General features: G+C 45.0%; 1 protein-coding gene across 1 annotated transcript in view; it reads right to left on the minus strand.

Moving 5' to 3' along the window:
- LPCAT4 (lysophosphatidylcholine acyltransferase 4) overlaps nucleotides 1-25053 on the minus strand; it is a 100725-nt gene that overhangs the window by 61664 nt on the left and 14008 nt on the right. The window contains exons 2-6 of the mRNA XM_069760786.1: nucleotides 3304-3446; nucleotides 2950-3167; nucleotides 1524-1636; nucleotides 1336-1396; nucleotides 1194-1252 (exon numbers count right to left, since the gene is read on the minus strand). Of these exons, the coding sequence (XP_069616887.1) occupies nucleotides 1194-1252; nucleotides 1336-1396; nucleotides 1524-1636; nucleotides 2950-3167; nucleotides 3304-3446 (594 nt within the window). The remainder of the gene's footprint in view (nucleotides 1-1193; nucleotides 1253-1335; nucleotides 1397-1523; nucleotides 1637-2949; nucleotides 3168-3303; nucleotides 3447-25053) is intronic.

Below are 25053 nucleotides of genomic sequence, written 5' to 3' on the forward strand. Positions count from 1 at the left end.
TACGGCCGGCAGTCACAGTGCGGGAAGCAGAGACGGCAAGGGACCTGACGGACACCAGAATGTAAGTATGTGCTGTTTGTTTTTTTTTAGTTTAACGCTTGTAACCAGGGTAAACATCGGGTAACTAAGCGCGGTCCTGCGCTTAGTTACCCGATGTTTACCCTGGTTACAAGCGAACGCATCGCTGGATCGCATCGCTAGATCGCTAGATCGGTGTCACACACACCAATCTAGCGATGACAGCGGGAGATCCAGCGATGAAAGAAAGTTCCATACGATCTGCTACGACGTACGATTCTCAGCAGGATCCCTGATCGCTGCTGCGTGTCAGACACAGCGATATCGTAACGATATCGCTGGAACGTCACGAATCGTACCGTCGTAGCGATCGAAATGTTATAGTGTGACGGTACCCTAAGTGTCGCTGACTTTTGAACAGGCCGCTGTAGTCGGCAGACTCCAAAGCCCTATTTGCTCATGAACTGCCATGGCAAACATCAGGACCAAACAAACATGATCTCAGAGTGCTGATAGGGATAAAGAGGGAGAAGCTACACTCTTTTAAACATATATGATAGTCATTATTGACAGCAGCATCTAAGGGGTTAAACAGTTTTGGACGGTGAAAACACTGATTGTGGCTGATGCAGCAAGTTGTCAGCTATAGTGTACAGCCGACAGCTGCGGGATTGTTACCTGCATGGGGATGATATTCTCTTATATCTCAGGTCAGTTAAAAGACGTATTGACGGTCATTAAGGGGGGGATTCTCCTACTTTAAAAGTTATTCTCCAATGAAAACAAAACAGCTCTATTTTCCTACCGGACTGGCACCTTTCCTCTGCATACACTTCTGTGTCCCTTTCTGGTCTCGGTGCATCAGCATCCAGAGCGGGCGCCACGGAAGAGCTGCAACCAATCAGCGGTCATAGATCAGCTGTAATTGTTACAGTCCAAACATGCTCTTGGATAATTTTTGTTATTTGACTCTCTCCTGAGCTCATTAAGGATAACTTTTAAAGTAAGAGCAAAACTCCTTTAGGTAACGTGTGCATATTTTACATGATGCTTTCGATCTGTCAAATTTTGAAAAGGTCCTGGAAACCCCTTTGAAAATAAGAATATGGACAGACCTTTCCTTCGATGCATCTGTTACCCACTTAAAGCCTCCATATTCTCTTGACTCAACTTACCAGCTTGTTAGGATATCTCATCAGCACTGGCTGAACAGGCACTCCAGCCACAAAGGCACCTGTGAAAAGAAGATTGGTTTACGAGTGCAAGAATACGTTTTCCTAATTTAAGATCATATGTGAATTTATGGTATTTAGTTACCAGGTTTAAATTTCAGTAAAACTTTTCCATTCCCATTTGTCCCTTCTGGGAAGAACAAAACCTACAGAAAAAGATGCAACAACTCAAGTATTGGAAGCCACAGAATTAAGAAGCCAAAGAAGGAAATGAGAAGAAAGCAGTTTTGTAGACAATAGAGTGCTCTAGTGAGCAGGAATTAAGACTCCAACCTGAGGCCACTCTCCGTGTGAGGTTGCGCGTCTCTTCACTTCCTCCACCACTTTTTTCCGCGATGCGGGGTCATGACGGGATACCATAATAGATTGATTGAATCGAAGGAGAGCTAGAGGAGACATGACAAAACTGTAGCAAAATTCGGTTCAAATGGTAACTTCTGAAATCCTTTACAAGACCTCAACAAAACACATTACTTGTAAGTAAGGAGGAGTGGGCATGGCTTCTACAGGATTCAAATGTGCTTTTATAATTACCTTAAATCTTATTTTATAAGCCATTCCGTCCACGTGGATATGATCTCAGGCATACTCGCCACATGATGGGTACTGCAAGCATGACTTTCATGTTCCTACAAATTATCCTGAAATCCTCTACTAGTTTCTCAGAGGTGCCTATGCATGTAGAACATAGACAGATCAACAGGACACAGGACAATGGAAATCTAAAACGCTTCCTGACCAATAATCCTGTCCAGCTTGCCAACATAGGAAGGATGCATGGATTAAATGGTTAACAATAAGCTCTTGCTGGGCAAAGTCTCTCCCAAAGATTGGCTCACTTTGCCATGAGACCAATCTTGACTGGTGTGTGAATTAATATTCCCTTTAAAAGAAGAACTCCCATAAAACGTATTGCCTAGACTTATACATAATACAGTATGAGGGTGTTAATATAATCACCGATCACTGTCTTCCCCCGTTTCCAGCACAGCTCCGGTCCGCTACTAACTTATGTGACTACTACTCCGACTTGCTGGATATCGGGAACTTGCTTTTACCATGTAAGTCTATTGAGTGTCAGAACGAGACTATAGGCTTAAATTGTAATAACGACTTCCGGCTCACATAGCTCTTAGGGTGATCCGGCAAGTCTGGATATTATTATTATTATTTATATAGCACCATTAATTCCATGGTGCTGTACATGAGAAAGGGGTTACATACAGGGTTATAGAATAGGATAGAATTGGATAGAAGTCTCGTGATCCAGAAGCAACACTGGATACTAGAGAAGACAGTGACTGGTGAGAAAATTAATGCACTTCCATTACATATACATTTAGACAGGTTTTACACATTTTGTGGGAAGTGCTTCTTTAAAGGGAGTCTGTCAGCACAGAATAACTGTACAAACTATGTACAGGCGCTCGGTACATCATGGCGTGGCCAAGAATTAAGTGCACCCTGCCAACTGCTTGTTTTCCATCTATCGCTGCCCTTTTCAGGCTCTATAAAGCCAGATCCTTCAAACAAGAGTAGGAAAGGAGAGATAGAGGGAAAAGTCACTTAGGATGCACCGAGCACCTACGCTTGGTGTGAACAGTCATTCTATGCTGACAGACTCTCTTTAAGCTTATGAGTATTTGTAAGATTATCCAGATGCACTGGGCCTTTCATAAATTACAATTATTCTGCTCACCTCCAATCACAGGAATGTTGAGATTCTCCACTCTGGACACAACGGATGGGAGGTCACACACCACAGTAACAATGGGATCAAAGAAGGTGGAGTGAGGGGCCACAACCAGAAGTGGGGCCTCAGAGCTGGAGGCACGGCGTCCACGGATGGTGATCCAGTGGAAACCACACATGAAGAACATAGTGCGGCTTAGAAGGTAAATCAGATGATGTAGAATGCTGTGTGCATAAGGAGACACACGGAATGGGAAATGGAGGGGGAAGAGATGGGAATAAATGAACATGTTGCATTCCATAATGAGGACATAGAACACTATTCTTCCACTATAACTACTAGGAATAGCTTTGAACTTACGTGCGTCTGTATCTTATTGGGCGGCAGAGATCTTCCTTGGTCATGCCCGCTACGCGCAGAGCGGCAATTGGCCACATCAGAAAGAGGAAGATTGCAGCCAGTAGGAAACGTAAGGGGAATAGTATTGGACCCAGAACATAGAACTAAATGGGAAAAAAAATACAAAGAAAGAAAATGAATAAAACAGTACGTGACTGACAGGTCTACAATATGCAATTCCTGTCCTGCAAAGAGCTCAGACCAAAATATGTTTATGCCCAACATCCATTTCACTTTTTTTTTTCCTTACCAATAGGGAAGAAGGTGGTCACGACTAACAAAAGGATGATAATATATTGCATTACTGATATTTTTAGCAATATCATCTGAACCATATGAATTCTTTGCCTTATAGTCAGGCTGTCGGAGCAGGTGATGGGCGCCTGTAAGGTTTCCCTCTGAAAAGCTAATAAATAATTAAATGTTTCCGAACTACAGATCATCATCTAAACCTGATCTCGGTATCTAGGTACACTTTAAAATGACTCAAGTGAAATTGAAATGGTCAAACATCGGGAGGGGGGCCATTTCCTAGGAAGTCCAATTTAGAGATCAATGTAAACATCCTATTAATTGGCTTTCTAGGCCTGAAGCCAAAACTACACAAACCAAAGATTGCAAGAACAGACAGTGACAGAACCCAGTTTCATACAATGTATATCAGTTATATTTTAAGCATTTCTATTATCTTTTGGCCTCTTGAAGTGTAATAAATAATATGGACAGAAAGCATAGTGTAACAGATAACATACCTCATGTGCAGTCATGGTAAAAACAGCCAAATGCAAATCTAACAAGTTATTCCTGATAGTTGCACCTTGTATCAGAGGCTCGGAGGATTTTCCAGTGTGTTTGGGATCCCTTCGCACTCAGGTTATATAGGAGCCCAACAGCCATGAACATTCTAGGCCAACTCTCTCGGGCAGGTCTCCCCTTTAAAAAGGTATGGGGCCTCCTATAGTCTAAAGATATTCCAGATATACCATGACTAAATTAGCCCTTTAATTTAATCACACTTGTTTTGTAAATGGAATTTTTCACTGGCTATAGAGAAGTAGTCAATACACAACATCAATGATCACAAAAGTCACTGTGACTTGCAGGGCTTGGGCACCTGTAATAAAACATCTCCAGTGCTGGGCCATAACAAAGAGCTGCAGCCCAATTGTTCTACAGATTGTGGGGCCCCAGCTCATTGACAAGCAACAAGATTTTCAAGTCCTAATTAAATGGATCTGCCTGATCGTTAATAGCTATAGAAAGTGTATACCAGTTTTCTTTTTATTGTGAAACAAATAGCACAAAATAACTGAAAACTTCTATTCATCCCCTGAAGCCAGCACTTTGTAGAGGCTCCTTTTGCAGCAATTACAGCTGCAAGTCACTTTGAATAAAGGTACCTTCACACATAACGATTTCGTTAACGATATCGTTGCTTTTTGTGATGTAGCAACGATATCGTTAACGAAATCGTTATACGTGACAGCGACCAACGATCAGGCCCCTGCTGGGAGATCGTTGGTCGTTGGGGAATGATCAGGACCTTTATTTGGTTGCGGATCACCCGCTGTCATCGCTGAATCGGCGTGTGACGCCGATCCAGCGGTGTTCACTGGTAACCAGGGTAAACATTGGGTTACTAAGCACAGGGCCGCGCTTAGTAACCCGATGTTTACCCTGGTTACCGTTGTAAAAGTTAAAAAAAAACAAACAGTACATACTTACATTCCGGTGTGTGTCCCCCGGCGTCAGCTCCCCTGCACTGTGTCTGCGCCGGCCGTAAAGCAGAGCACAGCAGTGACGTCACCGCTGTGCTCTGCTTTACGGCCGGCGCTGACAGTGCAGGGAAGCTGACGCCGGCGGACACACACCGGAATGTAAGTATGTACTGTTTGGTTTTTTTAACTTTTACAACGGTAACCAGGGTAAACATCGGGTTACTAAGCGCGGCCCTGCGCCCTGGTGACCCGACTTCGGCATCGTTGGTCGCTGGAGAGCTGTCTGTGTGACAGCTCTCCAGCGACCACACAACGACCTAAACAGCGACGCTGCAGCGATCGGCATCGTTGTCTATATCGCTGCAGCGTCGCTAAATGTGACGGTACCCTAAGTCTCTTATCTTGCCACTGGGATTTCTGCCCATTCCTCAAGGCAAAACTGCTCCAGCTCCTTTAAGTTAGATGGTTTCCTGTGGTGAATGGCAATCTTCAACTTTGACCACAGATTCTCAATTGGATTAAATGTCTGGGATTTGACTATGCCACTCCAAAACATTTACACGTTTCCTCTTAAAACCACTCAAGTGTTTCTTTAGCAGGATGGTTTGGATCATTGTCTTGTTGGAAGGTGAACCTTCATCCCAGTCTCAAATCAGTAACAAACCGAAACAGGTTTTGCTCAAGAATATCCCTGTATTTTGCACCATCCATCTTCCCCTCGACTCAGACCATTTTCCCTTTCCCTGATGCTGAAAAACATCCCCAGTGCATGATGCTGCCACCACCATGTTTCACTGTGGGGATGATATTCTTGCGGTGTCGAGTTGCTGGTTTTCTGCTAGAAATAGCGTTCGCATTGGGGGCCAAAAAGTTCAAGTTTGGTCTCATCTGAACATTTGGAGGGTCTCCCACGTCTTTTAGTAAACATCAAAATGAGCCTTACAATTTGTGTGTAAATAAAGGCTTTTTTCTGCCCACTTTTCCATAAAGGTCACCTCTATGGAGTGTACAGCTTATTGTGGTCATATGGACAGATACACCAGTCTCTGTTTGGGAACTCTGTAGTTCCTTCAGGGTTACCCAAGATCTCTGTGCTCCCTCTCTGATTAATATCTACCTTGCCCGGGCTGAGCGTTTTGGTAGGAGCTCTCTTGGCAAGTTTGTTGTAGTACCATGCTCTTTTCATTTGATACTTGATTTGATGGTGCTCCAGGGAGATCATCAGAGATTGGGATTTTTGGGGGAGATCTCATTGATCTTCATGGCGTTTGATTAGTGGTGCCTCTTGGTTAATAGTGTTGCTGCCTGTGGCCTTTCAGAAAAGGTATGTATATACTGACAGACCATGTGACACTTAGATTGCACACAGGTGGACTTCCCTTCACTAAGCATGCGACTTAAGGCAATTGCTGCACCAGAAATTTTTAGGGGCTTCATAGCAAAAGTGGTGAATACATATGCACATGACAATTTTTAGTTATTTGATCCCATAAATTTAACTTATGTCTATATTTGGCTTAAATTCATAGCCATGAGTCTGACCAGACGTGTCTGACCATCTTAGAAATTGCATTTTTAAATTGCAGTTTTTTAATTGCTATGAATTAGACTAGAATTCCATGGGGCATTTGAGCATTCATCACTGCTGTACTTTCATCATCCTCATCACCACCTGTATCCTCTAATCAAGCTGTTTTGTCTACCCACAGGTATGCTGCTGTCCATCTACTCTGCCTTTCCTGCAATGTGTGTTTATGTGAACTGCATATAATTCCCACCTGGTATGCTGCTGTCCATCTACTCTGCCTTTCCTGTAATGTGTGTTTATGTGAACTGCATATAATTCCCACCTGGTATGCTGCTGTCCATCTACTCTGCCTTTCCTGCAATGTGTGTTTATGTGAACTGCATATAATTCCCACCTGGTATGCTGCTGTCCATCTACTCTGCCTTTCCTGCAATGTGTGTTTATGTGAACTGCATATAATTCCCACCTGGTATGCTGCTGTCCATCTACTCTGCCTTTCCTGCAATGTGTGTTTATGTGAACTGCATATAATTCCCACCTGGTATGCTTTGCTTACCCATTGTTTTCTATCCATTCGTATTTCACTTCCCTTGCTTCTTGCTTGCATACCTGAGTGGCCATCTACCCCACCCCCTCTTTATGACCTGGCTTAACTGTGAACATGTGCTCTAGACACACACGCCCACATCCTCCCTCTCAGCTGTGAGCCCTTAGGTGCCCATAAATTCATAGCCATGAGTCTGACCAGACGTGTCTGACCATCTTAGAAATTGCATTTTTAATTGCAGTTTTTTAATTGCTATGAATTAGACTAGAATTGGACTGGAATTGACTGGAAGGTAAAGGAATAGAAAACCACTATAATGTTTCGGTTTCTTTTCACATTCACCCCCATACTACTCTATTTCTTCCTATCTCCTGTAGTCCCTCCACCCAGTAAAGAACTAGTCATTTCTCCCTCCATCCTCCCCAGTCATCTCACCTCCTCCACAGAACTATTCCTCCACATACAATCCTTTCTCGCCAGGCACACACGGCCACATCATGACCTATCCAGCTCACACCTTCTAACGCTCTGTCTGCTGCTCCTCATTGCTGGCGACATATCCCCAAATCCTGGCCCTCCTCATCACATCCCCACACTCATTTCTAATCCCCTGCCACGATCCTCTACACGTCCTCGCAACCACAGTAACCTCATACCCATTCATCCTGCCCCCACTCCCCCAATTTCCCTATCTGGAGCACTATGGAACGCACGCTCTGTCTGCAATAAACTTCCATTTATCCATGACCTCTTTATCAATAACAAACTCTCCTTCCTCGGCATCACTGAAACCTGGCTCACCCCTTCTGACACAGCCTCCCCTGCGGCACTCTCTTACGGTGGCTTCCACCTTTCTCACACACCCCGCCCCAGCAGCAAGCATGGCGGAGGAGTTGGTTTTCTCCTGTCAGATAACTGCTCCTTCACCCCAATCCCACTGCCACCCTCTGTTATCCTCCCTTCCTTTGAGGTGCACTCTGTGCGCATCTACTCCCCCTCCAACCTCCAACTGGCTGTCATCTACCGTCCCCCAGGGCCAGCCACCACCTTCTTCGACCACTTCACCACCTGGCTACTCCACTTCCTCGCCGCTGACATCCCCACTATCATCATGGGCGACTTCAACATCCCCATTGACACTTCCCTCTCAGCTGCCACTAAACTTCTATCTCTCACTTCCTCCTTTGGCCTCACTCAATGGTCTTCTACAGCCACCCACAAAGATGGTCACACACTGGACCTCATTCTCACCCGCCTCTGCTCCCTATCTAACCTCTCAAACTCACCTCTTCCTCTTTCTGACCACAACCTACTTACATTCTCTTCCCTTTCCACTCCTTGTCTACAACCCCCACCCCACAAACTCTCACACCCTCGCAGAAATCTTAAACACCTTGATCTTCACTCACTCTCTGAATCCCTCCTCCCTCTCACAGACATAAGCTCCCTACACAATGCGGATGATGCTGCCACTCTATATAACACCACAATAGCTGCAGCTTTGGAATCTCTTGCTCCTCTCACACATACCAAAGCTCGCAAAATCAACAGACAACCCTGGCACACCAGCATGACAAAAGAACTGAGGCGAGCTTCCAGAGCTGCTGAGCGCAGATGGAAAAGATCCCACTCCATCGAGCACTTCATCGCATTCAAACAGTCCCTCACTGCTTTCAAAACCATGCTCGCCACAGCAAAACAAACCTACTTCTCATCTCTCATATCCTCCCTGTCTCACAACCCCAAACAGTTATTCAACACCTTCAACTCTCTCCTCCGTCCCCCAGCACCTCCTCCCTCCCCACTCATCTCAGCTGAAGACTTCGCCTCATTTTTCAAGCAGAAAATTGAGAACATCAGAGACAATTTTAGTAAACAACCCCCAGAACCCTTCCTCCCAACTACCCAGCCCTCCACCTCCAAAACCAACTTCTCCACCATTACAGAAGACGGACTCTCCACTCTACTCTCAAGATCGCATCTCACCACCTGTGCACTTGACCCACTCCCATCCCACTTCATCCCAAACCTCACCACAGTCTTCATCCCAACCCTAACCCATCTCTTTAACCTATCACTAACAACTGGCATTTTCCCCTCAAGCTTTAAACATGCCACAATCACACCTATCCTCAAAAAGCCCTCTCTTGACCCATCCTCTGTATCTAGCTATCGCCCTATATCACTTCTCCCCTTTGCCTCAAAACTACTGGAACAACATGTCCATATTGAACTGTCCTCCCATCTATCTTCCTGCTCCTTCTTCGACCGCTTTCAATCAGGCTTCCGGTCACACCACTCCACTGAAACTGCCCTAACTAAGGTCACCAATGACCTATTAACCGCCAAGAGCAAGCGACACTACTCTGTCCTCCTCCTCCTGGACCTGTCCTCTGCCTTTGACACAGTGGACCATTCCCTGCTGCTGCAGACCCTCTCATCCCTTGGCATCACAGAATTGGCCCTATCCTGGATCTCATCATACCTAACTGACCGTACATTCAGCGTCTCCCACTCACACACCACCTCCTCACCTCGCCCCCTATCTGTCGGAGTCCCGCAAGGCTCAGTTCTAGGACCCCTGCTCTTCTCCATCTACACCTTTGGCCTGGGACAGCTCATAGAATCTCACGGCTTTCAGTATCATCTCTATGCTGACGACACACAGATCTACATCTCTGGACCAGATATCACCTCCCTACTAACCAGAATCCCTCAATGTCTGTCTGCTATTTCATCCTTCTTCTCCACTAGATTTCTAAAACTTAACATGGACAAAACAGAATTCATCATCTTTCCCCCATCTCACGCGATCTCCCCAACGAACCTATCCATTACAGTAAACGGCTGCCCACTCTCCCCAGTCCCACAAGCCCGCTGTCTTGGGGTAATCCTTGACACTGATCTCTCCTTTAAACCACATATCCAAACCCTTTCCACTTCCTGCCGCCTCCAACTCAAAAATATTTCACGGATCCGCACATTCCTAAACCAAGAATCTGCAAAAACCCTAGTCCATGCCCTCATCATCTCCCGCCTTGACTACTGTAACCTCCTGCTCTGTGGCCTCCCCTCTAACACTCTTGCACCCCTCCAATCTATTCTAAACTCTGCTGCCCGACTAATCCACCTGTCCCCCCGCTATTCCCCGGCCTCTCCCCTCTGTCAATCCCTGCACTGGCTCCCCATCACCCAGAGACTCCAGTACAAAAGCCTAACCATGACATATAAAGCCATCCACAACCTGTCTCCTCCATACATCTGTGACCTCGTCTCCCGGTACTTTCCTGCACGCAACCTCCGATCCTCACAAGATCTCCTTCTCTACTCCCCTATTATCTCCTCTTCCCACAATCGCATACAAGATTTCTCTCGTGCATCCCCCCTACTCTGGAATGCTCTACCACAACATATCAGACTCTCGCCTACCATCGAAACCTTCAAAAAGAACCTGAAGACCCACCTCTTCCGACAAGCCTACAACCTGCAGTAACCACCGATTGACCAAACCGCTGCACGGCCAGCTCTACCCTCACCTACTGTATCCTCACCCATCCCTTGTAGATTGTGAGCCCTCGCGGGCAGGGTCCTCTCTCCTCCTGTACCAGTTGTGACTTGTATTTTTCAAGATTATTGTACTTGTTTTATTATGTATACCCCTCCTCACATGTAAAGCGCCATGGAATAAATGGCGCTATAATAATAAATAATAATAATAATAATAATAATATTTTTCTCACTTCACAAACTTAGACCATTTAGTGTTGATGCATCACACAAATCAGATTATGAAAATATTTAAACATAGGTTGTAATGCAACAAAATAGGTAAAAAGCCAAGGGGGGGTAAAAAAAATGTCGCAAGCCACTTTATAAAGGAAACATTTAGGTTCAGTTCTAAGGCTGGTTTCACACTTGCGTTTGGCTAGTCCGCGTATGGCTGCGTACATCCTCCGTTAAGCACTGCCTACTTCTGCATGCGTACCCATCTTTAACATTGGGTACGCAGGGACATTTATTTTATGCGGATGCATCCGCATGCGGTGTTTTGACGTGCCCGCCGACCGCACGGGAACACAACTTTTTGCGTTTCCGTGCGGTCGGCGGGCAGGTCAAAACGCCGCATGCGGACGCATCCGCATAAAACGCATGTCCCTGCATAACCAATGTTAAAGATAGGTACGCAGGATGAATGTGCAAGAAGGCAGAGCTTAACAGAGGATGTACGCAGACATACGCGGACCAGCCAAACGCAAGTGTGAAACCAGCATAACAATGACTTTCTTTGCACAGCAAAAATATCCAGTGTCAAATCCAGCATCTTACAGTCCATCAAAGTGGATGGGTTTTATAGAAATCTCATGTCAACTGGATTTTTTTTGCAGAGTAAACTGACCTAAAGGGCAGCGGGCACAACAAACAAAAATATGATTTCATGGGGTGGTATTAATGCTGTACAAAAGGTAAATACATGATCATAGAAAAAAAGATTGCACAGAAACCTGCATGGGGTACACAAAATGAAGACATTTAAGTATAAAAATATGACATTTCTAGTGAATCAGAAAATACACTGACAATCATTAAAAAGTACAAGAATGTACAAACAATCGGGGTATTGATAAAATAATCCAAAAAGAATGAACCCCAAAATATCGTACATCAGCCTGTAAGTAATGAACCTGAGGCCTCTGTAGGCGCCAATGAAGCATTATAGCAACTGCGCCAATACACTGGCTGTATACCAGTCTGCAGTTACTTAGTGTGGCTCTAGATTGCCAAATTGTGACAATGTGTGATACCGCACAATGTCATGATACCCCATGCAGGTGATTGGTCATGTGATCGCTTGTATGCGCTTTGCAGACTTATGCTCACTAGAGTATCCTCCGCTTCTCAAGGTTTCAGCAGAGGAAAGTCTAGTAGGCATGTGAAAGTGTGTAAATCGCATATAATGTGCACATGTGATGGTCCACCCACACAGGGAATAAAAGTCTCATTGTAACAATTCAGCAGTCTGTAGACAGAGGGATTGCAGACTTATCTTCTTAACAGGAATCTGTCACCAAGTTCTCACTATGTAATCTGAGCTCACCATAATGTAGAAGCATAGACCTTGCAGTCATTTTGATGAAATCCCTATTTTCTCTGCTGCAGATCTACCAGTTCTCTGAATGCGGAGTGCTGTGTAACAGGATAGGCAGCTTACTGTGTACAATGTGTATGGGCAGAAAGCAACCAATCAGTGGTGGGGCGGGGTTACACAGCTCATGAATACAGTTAGGTCCATATATATTTGGACAGAGAACATTTTTCTAATTTTGGGTATAGACATTACCACAATGAATTTTAAACAAAACAATTCAGATGCAGTTGAAGTTCAGACTTTCAGCTTTCATTTGAGGGTATCCACATTAAAATTGGATGAAGGGTTTAGGAGTTTCAGCTCCTTAACATGTGCCACCCTGTTTTTAAAGGGGCCAAAAGTAATTGGACAGATTCAATAATTTTAACCCCTTCATGACCCAGCCTATTTTGACCTTAATGACCTGGCCGTTTTTTGCAATTCTGACCAGTGTCCCTTTATGAGGTAATAACTCAGGAACGCTTCAACGGATCCTAGCGGTTCTGAGATTGTTTTTTCGTGACATATTGGGCTTCATGTTAGTGGTAAATTTAGGTCAATAAATTCTGCGTTTATTTGTGATAAAAACGGAAATTTGGCGAAAATTTTGAAAATTTCGCAATTTTCACATTTTGAATTTTTATTCTGTTAAACCAGAGAGTTATGTGACACAAAATAGTTAATAAATAACATTTCCCACATGTCTACTTTACACCAGCACAATTTTGGAAACAAAATTTTTTTTTGCTAGGAAGTTATAAGAGTTAAAATTTGACCAGCGATTTCTCATTTTTACAACGAAATTTACAAAACCATTTTTTTTAGGGACCACCTCACATTTGAAGTCAGTTTGAGGGGTCTATATGGCTGAAAATACCCAAAAGTGACACCATTCTAAAAAATGCACCCCTCAAGGTGCTCAAAACCACATTCAAGAAGTTTTTTAACCCTTCAGGTGCTTCACAGCAGCAGAAGCAACATGGAAGGAAAAAATGAACATTTAACTTTTTAGTCACAAAAATTATCTTTTAGCAACATTTTTTTTATTTTCCCAATGGTACAAGGAGAAACTGAACCACGAAAGTTGTTGTGCAATTTGTCCTGAGTACGCTGATACCTCATATGTGGGGGTAAACCACTGTTTGGGCGCACGGCAGGGCTTGGAAGGGAAGGAGCGCCATTTGACTTTTTGAATAAAAAATTGGCTCCACTCTTTAGCGGACACCATGTCACGTTTGGAGAGCCCCCGTGTGCCTAAAAATTGGAGCTCCCCCACACGTGACCCCATTTTGGAAACTAGACGCCCCAAGGAACTTATCTAGATGCATAGTGAGAACTTTGAACCCCCGGGGGCTTCACAAATTGATCCGTAAAAATGAAAAAGTACTTTTTTTTCACAAAAAAATTCTTTTAGCCTCAGTTTTCATTTTCACATGGGCAACAGGATAAAATGGATCCTAAAATTTGTTGGGCAATTTCTCATGAGTACACCGATACCTCACATGTGGGGGTAAACCACTGTTTGGGCACATGGTAAGGTTCGGAAGGAAAGGAGCGCCATTTGACTTTTTGAATGAAAAATTATCTCCATCGTTAGCGGACACCATGTCGTGTTTGGAGAGCCCCCGTGTGCCTAAACATTGGAGCTCCCCCACAAATGACCCCATTTTGGAAACTAGACCCCCCAAGGAACTTATCTAGATGCATATTGAGCACTTTAAACCCCCAGGTGCTTCACAGAAGTTTATAATGCAGAGCCATGAAAATAAAAAATAATTTTTCTTTCCTCAAAAATGATTTTTAGCCTGGAATTTCCTATTTTGCCAAGGGTAATAGGAGAAATTGGACCGCAAATGTTGTTGTCCAGTTTGTCCTGAGTACGCTGATACCCCATATGTGGGGGTAAACCACTGTTTGGGCGCACGGCAGGGCTCGGAAGGGAAGGCACGCCAATTGGCTTTTTAAATGGAAAATTAGCTCCAATCATTAGCGGACACCATGTCACGTTTGGAGAGCCCCTGTGTGCCTAAACATTGGAGATCCCCCACATATGACCCCATTTTGGAAACTAGACCCCCAAAGGAACTAATCTAGATGTGTGGTGAGGACTTTGAACTTCCAAGTGCTTCACAGAAGTTTATAACGCAGAGCCATGAAAATAAAATAAAAATTTTATTTTCTCTAAAATGATTTTTTAGCCTGCAATTTATTATTTTCCCAAGGGTAAAAGGAGAAATTTGACCCCAAAAGTTGTTGTACAGTTTCTCCTGAGTACGCTGATACCCCATATGTGGGGGTAAACCACAGTTTGGGCACATGTCGGGGCTCGGAAGTCAAGTAGTGACATTTTGAAATGCAGACTTTGATGGAATGCTCTGCGGGCGTTACGTTGCGTTTGCAGAGCCCCTGATGTGGCTAAACAGTAGAAACCCCCCACAAGTGACCCCATTTTAGAAACTAGACCCCGAAAGGAACTTATCTAGATGTGAGGTGAGCACTTTGAACCCCCAAGTGCTTCACAGAAGTTTATAACACAGAGCAGTGAAAATAATAAATACGTTTTCTTTCCTCAAAAATAATTTTTTAGCCCAGAATTTTTTATTTTCCCAAGGGTTACAGGAGAAATTGGACCCCAGTAATTGTTGCCCAGTTTGTCCTGAGTATGCTGATACCCCATATGTGGGGGTAAACCACTGTTTGGGCACATGTCGGGGCTCGGAAGTCAAGTAGTGACGTTTTGAAATGCAGACTTTGATGGAATGGTCTGCGGGCGTCACGTTGCGTTTGCAGAGCCCCTGGTGTGCCTAAACAGTAGAAACCCCCCACAAGTGACCCCATTTTGGAAACTAGACCCCCCAAGGAACTTATCTAGATATGTGGTGAGCACTTTGAACCCCCAAGTGCTTCACAGACGTTTACAACGCAGAGCCGTGAAAATAAAAAATCATTTTACTTTCCTCAAAAATGATGTTTTAGCAAGCAATTTTTTATTTTCTCAAGGGTAACAGGAGAAATTGGACCCCAGTAATTGTTGCACAGTTTGTCCTGAGTACACTGATACCCCATATGTGGGGGTAAACCACTGTTTGGGCACACGTCGGGGCTCGGAAGGGAAGGAGCACCATTTGACTTTTTGAATAAAAGATTGGCTGGAATCAATGGTGGCGCCATGTTGCGTTTGGAGACCCCCTGATGTGCCTAAACAGTGGAAACCCCTCAATTCTAACGCCAACACACCCCTAACCCTTATCCCAACTGTAGCCGTAACCCTATCCACAACCCTAACCCCAACACACCCCTAACCCTAACCACAACCCTAATTCCAACCCAACCCTAAGGCTATGTACCCACGTTGCGGATTCGTGTGAGATTTTTCCGCACCATTTTTGAAAAATCCGCGGGTAAAAGGCACTGCGTTTTACCTGCGGATTTACTGCGGATTTCAGCTGCGGATTCCTATTGAGGAATAGGTGTAAAACGCTGCGGAATCCGCACAAAGAATTGACATGCTGCGGAAAATACAACGCAGCGTTTCCGTGCGGTATTTTCCGCACCATGGGCACAGCGGATTTGGTTTTCCATAGGTTTACATGGTACTGTAAACCTGATGGAACACTGCTGCGGATCCGCAGCGGCCAATCCGCTGCGGATCCGCAGCCAAATCCGCACCGTGTGCACATAGCCTAATTCTAAAGGTATGTGCACACGCTTCGGAAAACGCTGCGGATCCGCAGCAGTTTCCCATGAGTTTACATTTCAATGTAAACCTATGGGAAACAAAAATCGCTGTACACATGCTGCGGAAAAACTGCACGGAAACGCAGCGGTTTACATTCCGCAGCATGTCACTTCTTTCTGCGGATTCCACAGCGGTTTTACAACTGCTCCAATAGAAAATCGCAGTTGTAAAACCGCAGTGAAATGCGCAGAAAAACCGCGGTAAATCTGCCATAAATCCGCAGCGGTTTAGCACTGCGGATTTATCAAATCCGCTGCGGAAAAATCCGCAGAGGACCAGAATACGTGTGCACATACCGAAACCCTAACCCTAACCCTACCCCTACCCCTACCCCTAACCCTACCCCTAACCCTACCCCTAACCCTAGTTCTAACTCCAACCTTAGTGAAAAAAAAAAAAAAATCTTTATTTTATTATTGTCCCTATCTATGGGGGACAAATGGGGGGGGTCATTTACTGTTTTTTTATTTTGACCACTGTGATAGATTATATCACAGTGATCAAAATTCACATTGGAACGAATCTGCCGGCCGGCAGATTCGGCGGGCGCACTGCGCATGCGCCCGCCATTTTGGAACATGGCGGCGCTCGGGGAAGAAGACGGACGGACCCCGCCAGGATCGGTAAGTATAAGGGGGGGAGATCAGGGCACAGGGGGGGGGAGATCAGGGCACGGGGGGGGGCGTCGGAGCACGGGGGGGAGGGATCGGAGCATGGGGGAGAGTGATCGGTGTGCGGGCGGGTGGATCGCTGTGCGGGGGGGTGGATCGGTGTGCAGGGGGGGTGGTTCGGAGCACGGGGGGGATCGGAGTGCGGGGGGGTTTGATTGGAGCACGGGGGGGTGTGATTGGAGCACGGGGGGAGCGGACAGGAGGACGGGGGAGCGGAGCACAGGACGGAGGGGAGCGGGCCACAGATCGGGGGGCTGGGGGGGCGATCGGTGGGGTGGGGGCACATTAGTATTTCCAGCCATGGCCGATGATATTGCAGCATCAACCATGGCTGGATTGTAGTATTTCACCATTTTTTTAGGTGAAATATTACAAATCGCTCTGATTGGCAGTTTCACTTTCAACAGCCAATCAGAGCGATCGTAGCCACGAGGGGGTGAAGCCACCCCCCCTGGGCTAAACTACCACTCCCCCTGTCCCTGCAGATCGGGTGAAATGGGAGTTAACCCTTTCACCCGGCCTGCAGGGACGCGATCTTTCTGTGACACAGCATATGCGTCACAGGTCGGATTGGCACCGACTTTCATGACGCATACGCTGTGTCACAGGTCGGGAAGGGGTTAAATAAAATGTTCATTTTTAGTACTTGGTTGAAAACCCTTTGTGGGCAATGACTGCCTGAAGTCTTGGACTCATGGACATCACCAGACGCTGTGTTTCCTCCTTTTTGATGCTCTGCCAGGCCTTCACTGCGGTGGTTTTCAGTTGCTGTTTGTTTGTGGGCCTTTCTGTCTGAAGTTTAGTCTTTAACAAGTGAAATGCTGCTCAATTGGGTTGAGATCAGGTGACTGACTTGGCCATTCAAGAATATTCCACTTCTTTGCTTTCATAAACTCCTGGGTTGCTTTGGCTTTATGTTTTGGGTCATTGTTCATCTGTAGTATGAAACAACGACCAATCAGTTTGGCTGCATTTGGCTGGATCTGAGCACATAGTATGGCGGCTCTGAATACCTCAGAATTCATTCGGCTGCTTCTGTCCTGTGTCACATCATCAATAAACACTAGTGACCCAGTGCCACTGGCAGCCATGCATGCCCAAGCCATCACACTGCCTCCGCCGTGTTTTACAGATGATGTGGTATGCTTTGGATCATGAGCTGTACCACGCCTTCACCATACTTCTCTCTTTCCATCATTCTGGTAGAGGTTGATCTTGGTTTCATCTGTCCAAAGAATGTTCTTCCAGAACTGTGCTGGCTTTTTTAGATGTTTTTTAGCAAAGTCCAGTCTAGCCTTTTTATTCTTGATGCTTATGAGTGGCTTGCCCCGTGCAGTGAACCCTCTGTATTTACTTTCATGCAGTCTTCTCTTTATGGTAGATTTGGATATTGATACGCCGACCTCCTGGAGAGTGTTGTTCACTTGGTTGGCTGTTGTAAAGGGGTTTCTCTTCACCCTGGAGATTATTCTGTGATCATCCACCACTGTTGTCTTCCGTGGGCGCCCAGGTCTTTTTGCATTGATGAGTTCACCAGTGCTTTCTTTCTTTCTTTCTCAGGGTATGTGCACACGTTCAGGATTTCTTTCAGAAATTTCCTGACAAAAACTGGACATTTCTGCCAGAAATCCGCATGCGTTTTTGACGCGTTTCCCAATGCATTAAATAGCGGGAAAAACACGAAAAATCCGCAAAATAATGAAAATGCTGCTTTTTATTTTTACCGCGATGCCTTTTTTTCACGGAAAAAAACGCATCAAGTGCACAAAAATTGCAGAATGCATTCTAAATGATAAAAACGCATACATATGCATCCCATCTCGAAAAAAAACATGAACGTGTGCACATAGCCTCAGGATGTACAAAACTGTAGATTTTGCCACTACTAATATTGTAGCAATTTCTCGGATGGCTTGTTTCACCTGCATGGAGTGCTCCTTTGACCGCATATTTACTTCACAGCAAAACCTTCCAAATGCAAGCAGCACACCTCAAATCAACTCCAGGCCTTTTATCTTAATTGAGAATGACATAATGAAGGGATTGCCAACACCTGTCCATGAAATAGCCTTGGAGTCAATTGTCCAATTACTTTTGGCCCCTTTAAAAACAGGGTGGCACATGTTAAGGAGCTGAAACTCCTAAACCCTTCATCCAATTTTAATGTGGATACCCTCAAATGAAAGCTGAAAGTCTGAACATCAACTGCATCTGAATTGTTTTGTTTAAAATTCATTGTGGTAATGTCTATAACCAAAATTAGAAAAATGTTGTCTTTGTCCAAATATATATGGACCTAACTGTGTGCTTGACTACATGGCAGAAGGTTTACTAGTCCTCTACTCAATCTCCTGCTGATAAACAGGGATTTTATCAATGCTAATCTAAACAGCCCAGTGACATCACTGGAATCAGGGTTTCTATCCCACATTATGCTACTCAGATTAGGTGGTAAAAATTTGGTGAAAAATTCCTTTAGAAGAAGAACTCCCATTAAAATTTGTATCCTCTTACTATATTACAGTCACATTATATAGCATTGTGTACTTAATTGTTCATTTTGCCTTTATACCTAGTTAATTTCTCGGTTTCCTATTAGTTCTATGAAATCATTTAAGTAGAAACTGACTAGCTGAGTCCTAAGCGCTAGAAACAGGAAGTCAATTTTCTTTGAACAAGTCAAGAGTGACTGCAAAAGTCTATGGTTTAAGAGTCAAGTCAGGGAGTTGAGGGGGAAGATTTATGCAGGGACAAGAGACTTCCTGTTTCTACATAGAGAAAAGAGAAGAATAATGTGGGTAGAAAAGCAAAACAAGCAATTGTAAGTACACAGTGCTATATAATACAATGACTGCAATATATTAAGAGAATAAAAACTTTGATGGGAGTTTCTTTAAGACTGGATAACCCCTGTACTGTTGATATTGGCTCTGCTTCTGTGTCTGTGCCATCCTACTGGGGTAAGAACACACAGAACTTTTAACAGTATGTTCAAATACAAGGAAAGATTTTAACCCCTTCATGGCCCAGCCTATTTTGACCGTAATGACCTGGCTGTTTTTTGCAATTCTGACCAGTGTCCCTTTATGAGGTAATAACTCAGGAACGCTTCAACGAATCCTAGCGGTTCTGAGAATTTTGCAATTTTCAAATTTTGAATTTTTATTCTGTTAAACGAGAGAGTTATGTGACACAAAATACTTAATAAACAACATTACCCACATATCTACTTTACATCAGCACAATTTTGGAAACAATTTTTTTTTGCTAGGAAGTTATAAGGGTTAAAATTTGACCAGCGATTTCTCATTTTTACAACAAAATTTACAAAACCATTTTTTTTTTAGGGACCACCTCACATTTCACGTCAGTTTGAGGGGTCTATATGGCTGAAAATACCCAAAAGTGACACCATTCTAAAAACTGCACCCCTCAAGGTACTCAAAACCACATTCAAGAAGTTTATTAACCCTTCAGGTGCTTCACAGCAGCAGAAGCAGCATGGAAGGAAAAAATTAACATTTACCGTATATACTCGAGTATAAACCGAGATTTTCAGCCCACTTTTTTGGGCTGAAAGCGACCCTCTCGGCTTATACTCGAGTCCGTGTCGGTGTGGGGTCGGCGGGTGAGGGGGAGCGGCGGCTGTGATATACTTACCTGCTCCTGGCGCTGTCCCTGCATGTCCCATGGTCTCTGGGCAGCACTTCCTGTGTTCAGCGGTCACGTGGTACCGCTCATTAAAGTAATGAATATGCACGCATATTCATTACTCTAATGAGCGATACGTGACCGCTGAACACAGGAAGATGCCGCCGGCTCCCGGAGACCATCTGACAGTGAGACGCTGCCAGGGACCGCGCCTGGAGCAGGTGAGTATATCAGGGGAGGGGGAGCGTTGCGCGATAGTCACCTTCCACATTCCATCGCTGCGCACTGCTGTCTTCCGTCCTCTGGCTGTGACTGTTCAGGTCAGAGAGCGCGATGACGCGATTAGTGCGCGCGCCGCCCTCTGCCTGAATAATCAGTGCAGAGGATGGAAGACAGAGCAACGCGCAGCAATGGAACGTGGAAGGTGACTATCGCAAGTGCCGGGGGCCTGAGCGGAGAGGTATGTGATTTTTTTTATTTTAATCGCAGCAACAGCAAATGGGGCATATATGAGGAGCATCTTATGGGGCATATATGAGGAGCATCTTATGGGGCATATATGAGGAGCATCTTATGGGGCATATATGAGGAGCATCTTATGGGGCATATATGAGGAGCATCTTATGGGGCATATATGAGGAGCATCTTATGGGGCATATATGAGGAGCATCTTATGGGGCATAATGTGTGGAGCATCTCATGGGGCCCTTAATGTGTGGAGCATCTCATGGGGCCACAATGAATGGAGCATCATATGGGGCATGATAATGTGTGTAAAGCGCTGCGGAATATGTTAGCGCTATATAAAAAAATAAAGATGATTATTATTATTATAATGTGTGGAGCATCTCATGGGGCCCCTAATGTGTGGAGCATCTCATGGGGCCACAATGTGTGGAGAATCTCATGGGGCCATAATGTATGGAGCATCTCATGGGGCCATAATGTGTGGAGCATCTCATGGGGCCATAGTGTGTGGTGCATCTCATGGGGCCATAATGCATGGAGCATCTCATGGGGCCCCTAATGTGTGGAGAATCTTATGGGGCCATAATGTGTGGAGCATCTTATGGGGCCATCAACCTTTATGCAGCATTGTATGTGGCAAATGTTTCTATGGAGCATCTTATGGGTCCATTATTAACCTTTGTGCAGCATTATATTGGGTATATTTTAATATGGATCATCTTATGGGGCCCATCATGAACTGTATGGAGCATTATATGGGGCTCCTGATTCAATACGGATATTCAAACACACTTAACCTACTGATGTCTCAATTAATTTTACTTTTATTGGTATCTATTTTTACTTTTGACATTTACCAGTAGCTGCTGCATTTTCCACGCTAGGCTTATACTCGAGTCAATAAGTTTTCCCAGTTTTTTTTTTGGCAAAGTTAGGGGGGTCGACTTATACTCGGGTCAGCTTATACTCGAGTATATACGGTAACTTTTTAGTCACAAAAATGATCTTTTAGGAACAATTTTTCTTATTTTCCCAAGGGTAAAAGGAGAAACTGGACCCCAAAAGTTATTGTACCATTTGTCCTGAGTACACCGATACCCCATATGTGGGGAAGAACCACTGTTTGGGCACACGACAGGGCTCAGAAGGGAAGGAGCGCCATTTGACTTTTTCAATGAAAAATTGGCTCCAATCTTTAGCGGACACCATGTCACGTTTCGAGAGCCCCTGTGTGCCTAAACATTGGAGCTCCCCCACAAGTGACCCCATTTTGTAAATTAGACCCCCCCCAAGGAACTTATCTAGATGCATAGTGAGCACTTTAAACCCCCAAGTGCTTCACAGAAGTTTACAACGCAGAGCCGTGAAAATAAAAAAATCATTTTTCTTTCCTCAAAAATGATGTTTTAGCCGGCAATTTTTTATTTTCACAAGGGTAACAGGAGAAATTAGACCCCAAAAGTTGTTGCCCAGTTTGTCCTGAGTATGCTGGTACCCCATATGTGGGCGTAACCCACTGTTTGGGCACACGTCGGGGCTCGGAAGGGACGTTTTGAAATGCAGACTTTGATGGAATGGTCTGCGGGCGTCACGTTGCATTTGCAGAGCCCCTGTGTGCCTAAACATTGGAGCTCCCCCACAAGTGACCCCATTTTGGAAATTAGACCCCCCCAAGGAACTTATCTAGATGCATAGTGAGCACTTTAAACCCCCAAGTGCTTCACAGAATTTTACAACGCAGAGCCATGAAAATAAAAAATCATTTTTCTTTCCTCAAAAATTATGTTTTAGCAAGCAGTTTTTTATTTTCACAAGGGTAGCAGGAGAAATTGGACCCCAATAGTTGTTGCCCAGTTTGTCCCGAGTAGCTGGTACCCCATATGTGGGGGTAAACTACTGTTTGGGCGCACGTTGGGGCTCGGAAGGGAGGGAGCACCATTTGACTTTTTGAACGCAAGATTGGCTGGAATCAATGGTGGCGCCATGTTGCGTTTGGAGACCCCTGATGTGCCTAAACAGTGGAAACCCCTCAATTCTAACTCAAACACTAACCCCAACACACCCCTAACCCTAATCCCAACTCTAGCCATAACCCTAATCACAACCCTAACCCCAACACACCCCTAACCACAACCCTAACCCCAACACACCCCTAACCCTAATCCCAACCCTAACCCTAATCCCAACCCTAACCCCAACACACCCAGAACCATAACCCTAACCCACAAGCCTAATCTTAACCCTATTTCCAACCCTAGCCCTAATTCCAACCCAAACCCTAAGGCTATGTGCCCACGTTGCGGATTCGTGTGAGATTTTTCCACACCATTTTTGAAAAATCCGCAGATAAAAGGCACTGCGTTTTACCTGCGGATTTACCGCGGATTTCCAGTGTTTTTCGTGCAGATTTCACCTGCGGATTCCTATTGAGGAACAGGTGTAAAACGCTGTAGAATCCGCACAAAGAATTGACACGCTGTGGAAAATACAACGCAGTGTTTCCACACGGTATTTTCCGCACCATGGGAACAGCAGATTTGGTTTTCCATAGGTTTACATGGTACTGTAAACCTGATGGAAAACTGCTACGAATCCGCTGCGGATCCGCAGCCAAATCTGCACCGTGTGCACATAGCCTAATTCTATGCACACGCTGCGGAAAACGCTGCGGATCAATGTAAACCTATGGGAAACAAAAACCGCTGTGCACATGCTGCGGAAAAAACTGCGCAGAAATGCAGCAGTTTACATTCCGCAGCATGTCACTTCTTTCTGCGGATTCCGCAGCGGTTTTACAAGTGCTCCAATAGAAAACCGCAGTTTTAAAACCACAGTGAAATCCGCAGAACAACCGCAGAAAAACCACGGTAAATCCGCAATAAATCCGCAGCGGTTTTGCACTGCGTATTTATCAAATCCGCTGCAGAAAAATCCGCAGAGGACCAGAATACGTGTGCACATAGCCTTACCCTAGCCCTAACCCTAGTTCTAACCCTAAACCTAGTGGAAAAAAATTAAAAATATTTTCTTTATTTTATTATTGTCCCTACCTATGGGGGTGATAAAGGGGGGGATTCATTTACTATTTTCTTTATTTTGATCACTGTGACGGCTAGAAGATTCGGCGGGCGCACTGCGCATGTGCCCACCATTTTGGAAGATGGCGGCGCCCGTGGAGAAGACGGACGGACACCGGGAGGCTCGGTAAGTATGAGAGGGTGGGGGGGAAATCGGAGCACAGGGGGGTGGGGGGGAGGGGGTGGATCGGAGCACAGGGGGAGCGGACAGGAGGATGGGGGGAGTGGACAGGAAGACGTAGGGGAGCGGACCACAGAACGGAGGACTGGGGAGGAGATCGGTGGTGGTGGTGGGGGAGGGGGAGCAGATCAGTGTTTCCAGCCATGGCCGATGATATTGCAGCATTGGCCATGGCTGGATTGTAATATTTCACTTCATAGGTGAGATATTACAAATTGCTCTGATTGGCTGTTGAAAGTGCAACAGCCAATCAGAGCGATCGTAGCCACGTCGGGGCAAAGCCACCCCACCAGGCTAAAGTACCACTCCCCTGTCCCTGCAGATCGGGTGAAATTGGAGTTAACCCTTTCACCCGATCTGCAGGGACACGATCATTCTGTGACACAGCATATGCGTCACAGGTCGGATTGGCACCGACTTTCATGACGCATACGCTGTGTCACAGATCGGGAAGGGGTTAAGGGGCTGTCCACTACTGGACAACTACTTCTGAATGCCAAACAAAACACCACATACTTGCCTCCTGGGCCAGCAGTGCATTTAAAGTCAACAGGAGTAGATCTTGCCCAATGAGGACAACCTTTCCTAAGGCATACTTTCACCCTAAATGGAAGGTCATCATACATAAGCCTGCACAGAGCAGATCATTTAAGTTGCCATTATACTGTAATCAGCATGTGCCCCTATACAGGGATATTTATGGATCTGACAAAAGCATTCATGTGCAGACACTAGATAGTGGTTTCTATTCTTTTACATCCATGAGCTTTCACAAAGTTCAGCATTATCAGCCACTTATCACATTTTATAGCTTCACCCTAGCTGAATAGGAGGTGTGAAGATATCTACATAGGAGTAATCAAAAATGGGAGCTAAGAAGAATTTAAAAGCAATGGCAACAGTGGCACACCAAGGGAGTCATAATGAAAATGTGCCAGCATTCTGAGTGCCTGATGATGCAATTCTTGGTCCAGTCCTTTAATACTCTTAGTTTGCCTTAGGCTAC

This window comes from Ranitomeya imitator, chromosome 1, assembly GCF_032444005.1.
Source record: "Ranitomeya imitator isolate aRanImi1 chromosome 1, aRanImi1.pri, whole genome shotgun sequence".
NCBI classification, from domain to species: Eukaryota; Metazoa; Chordata; class Amphibia; order Anura; family Dendrobatidae; genus Ranitomeya; species Ranitomeya imitator.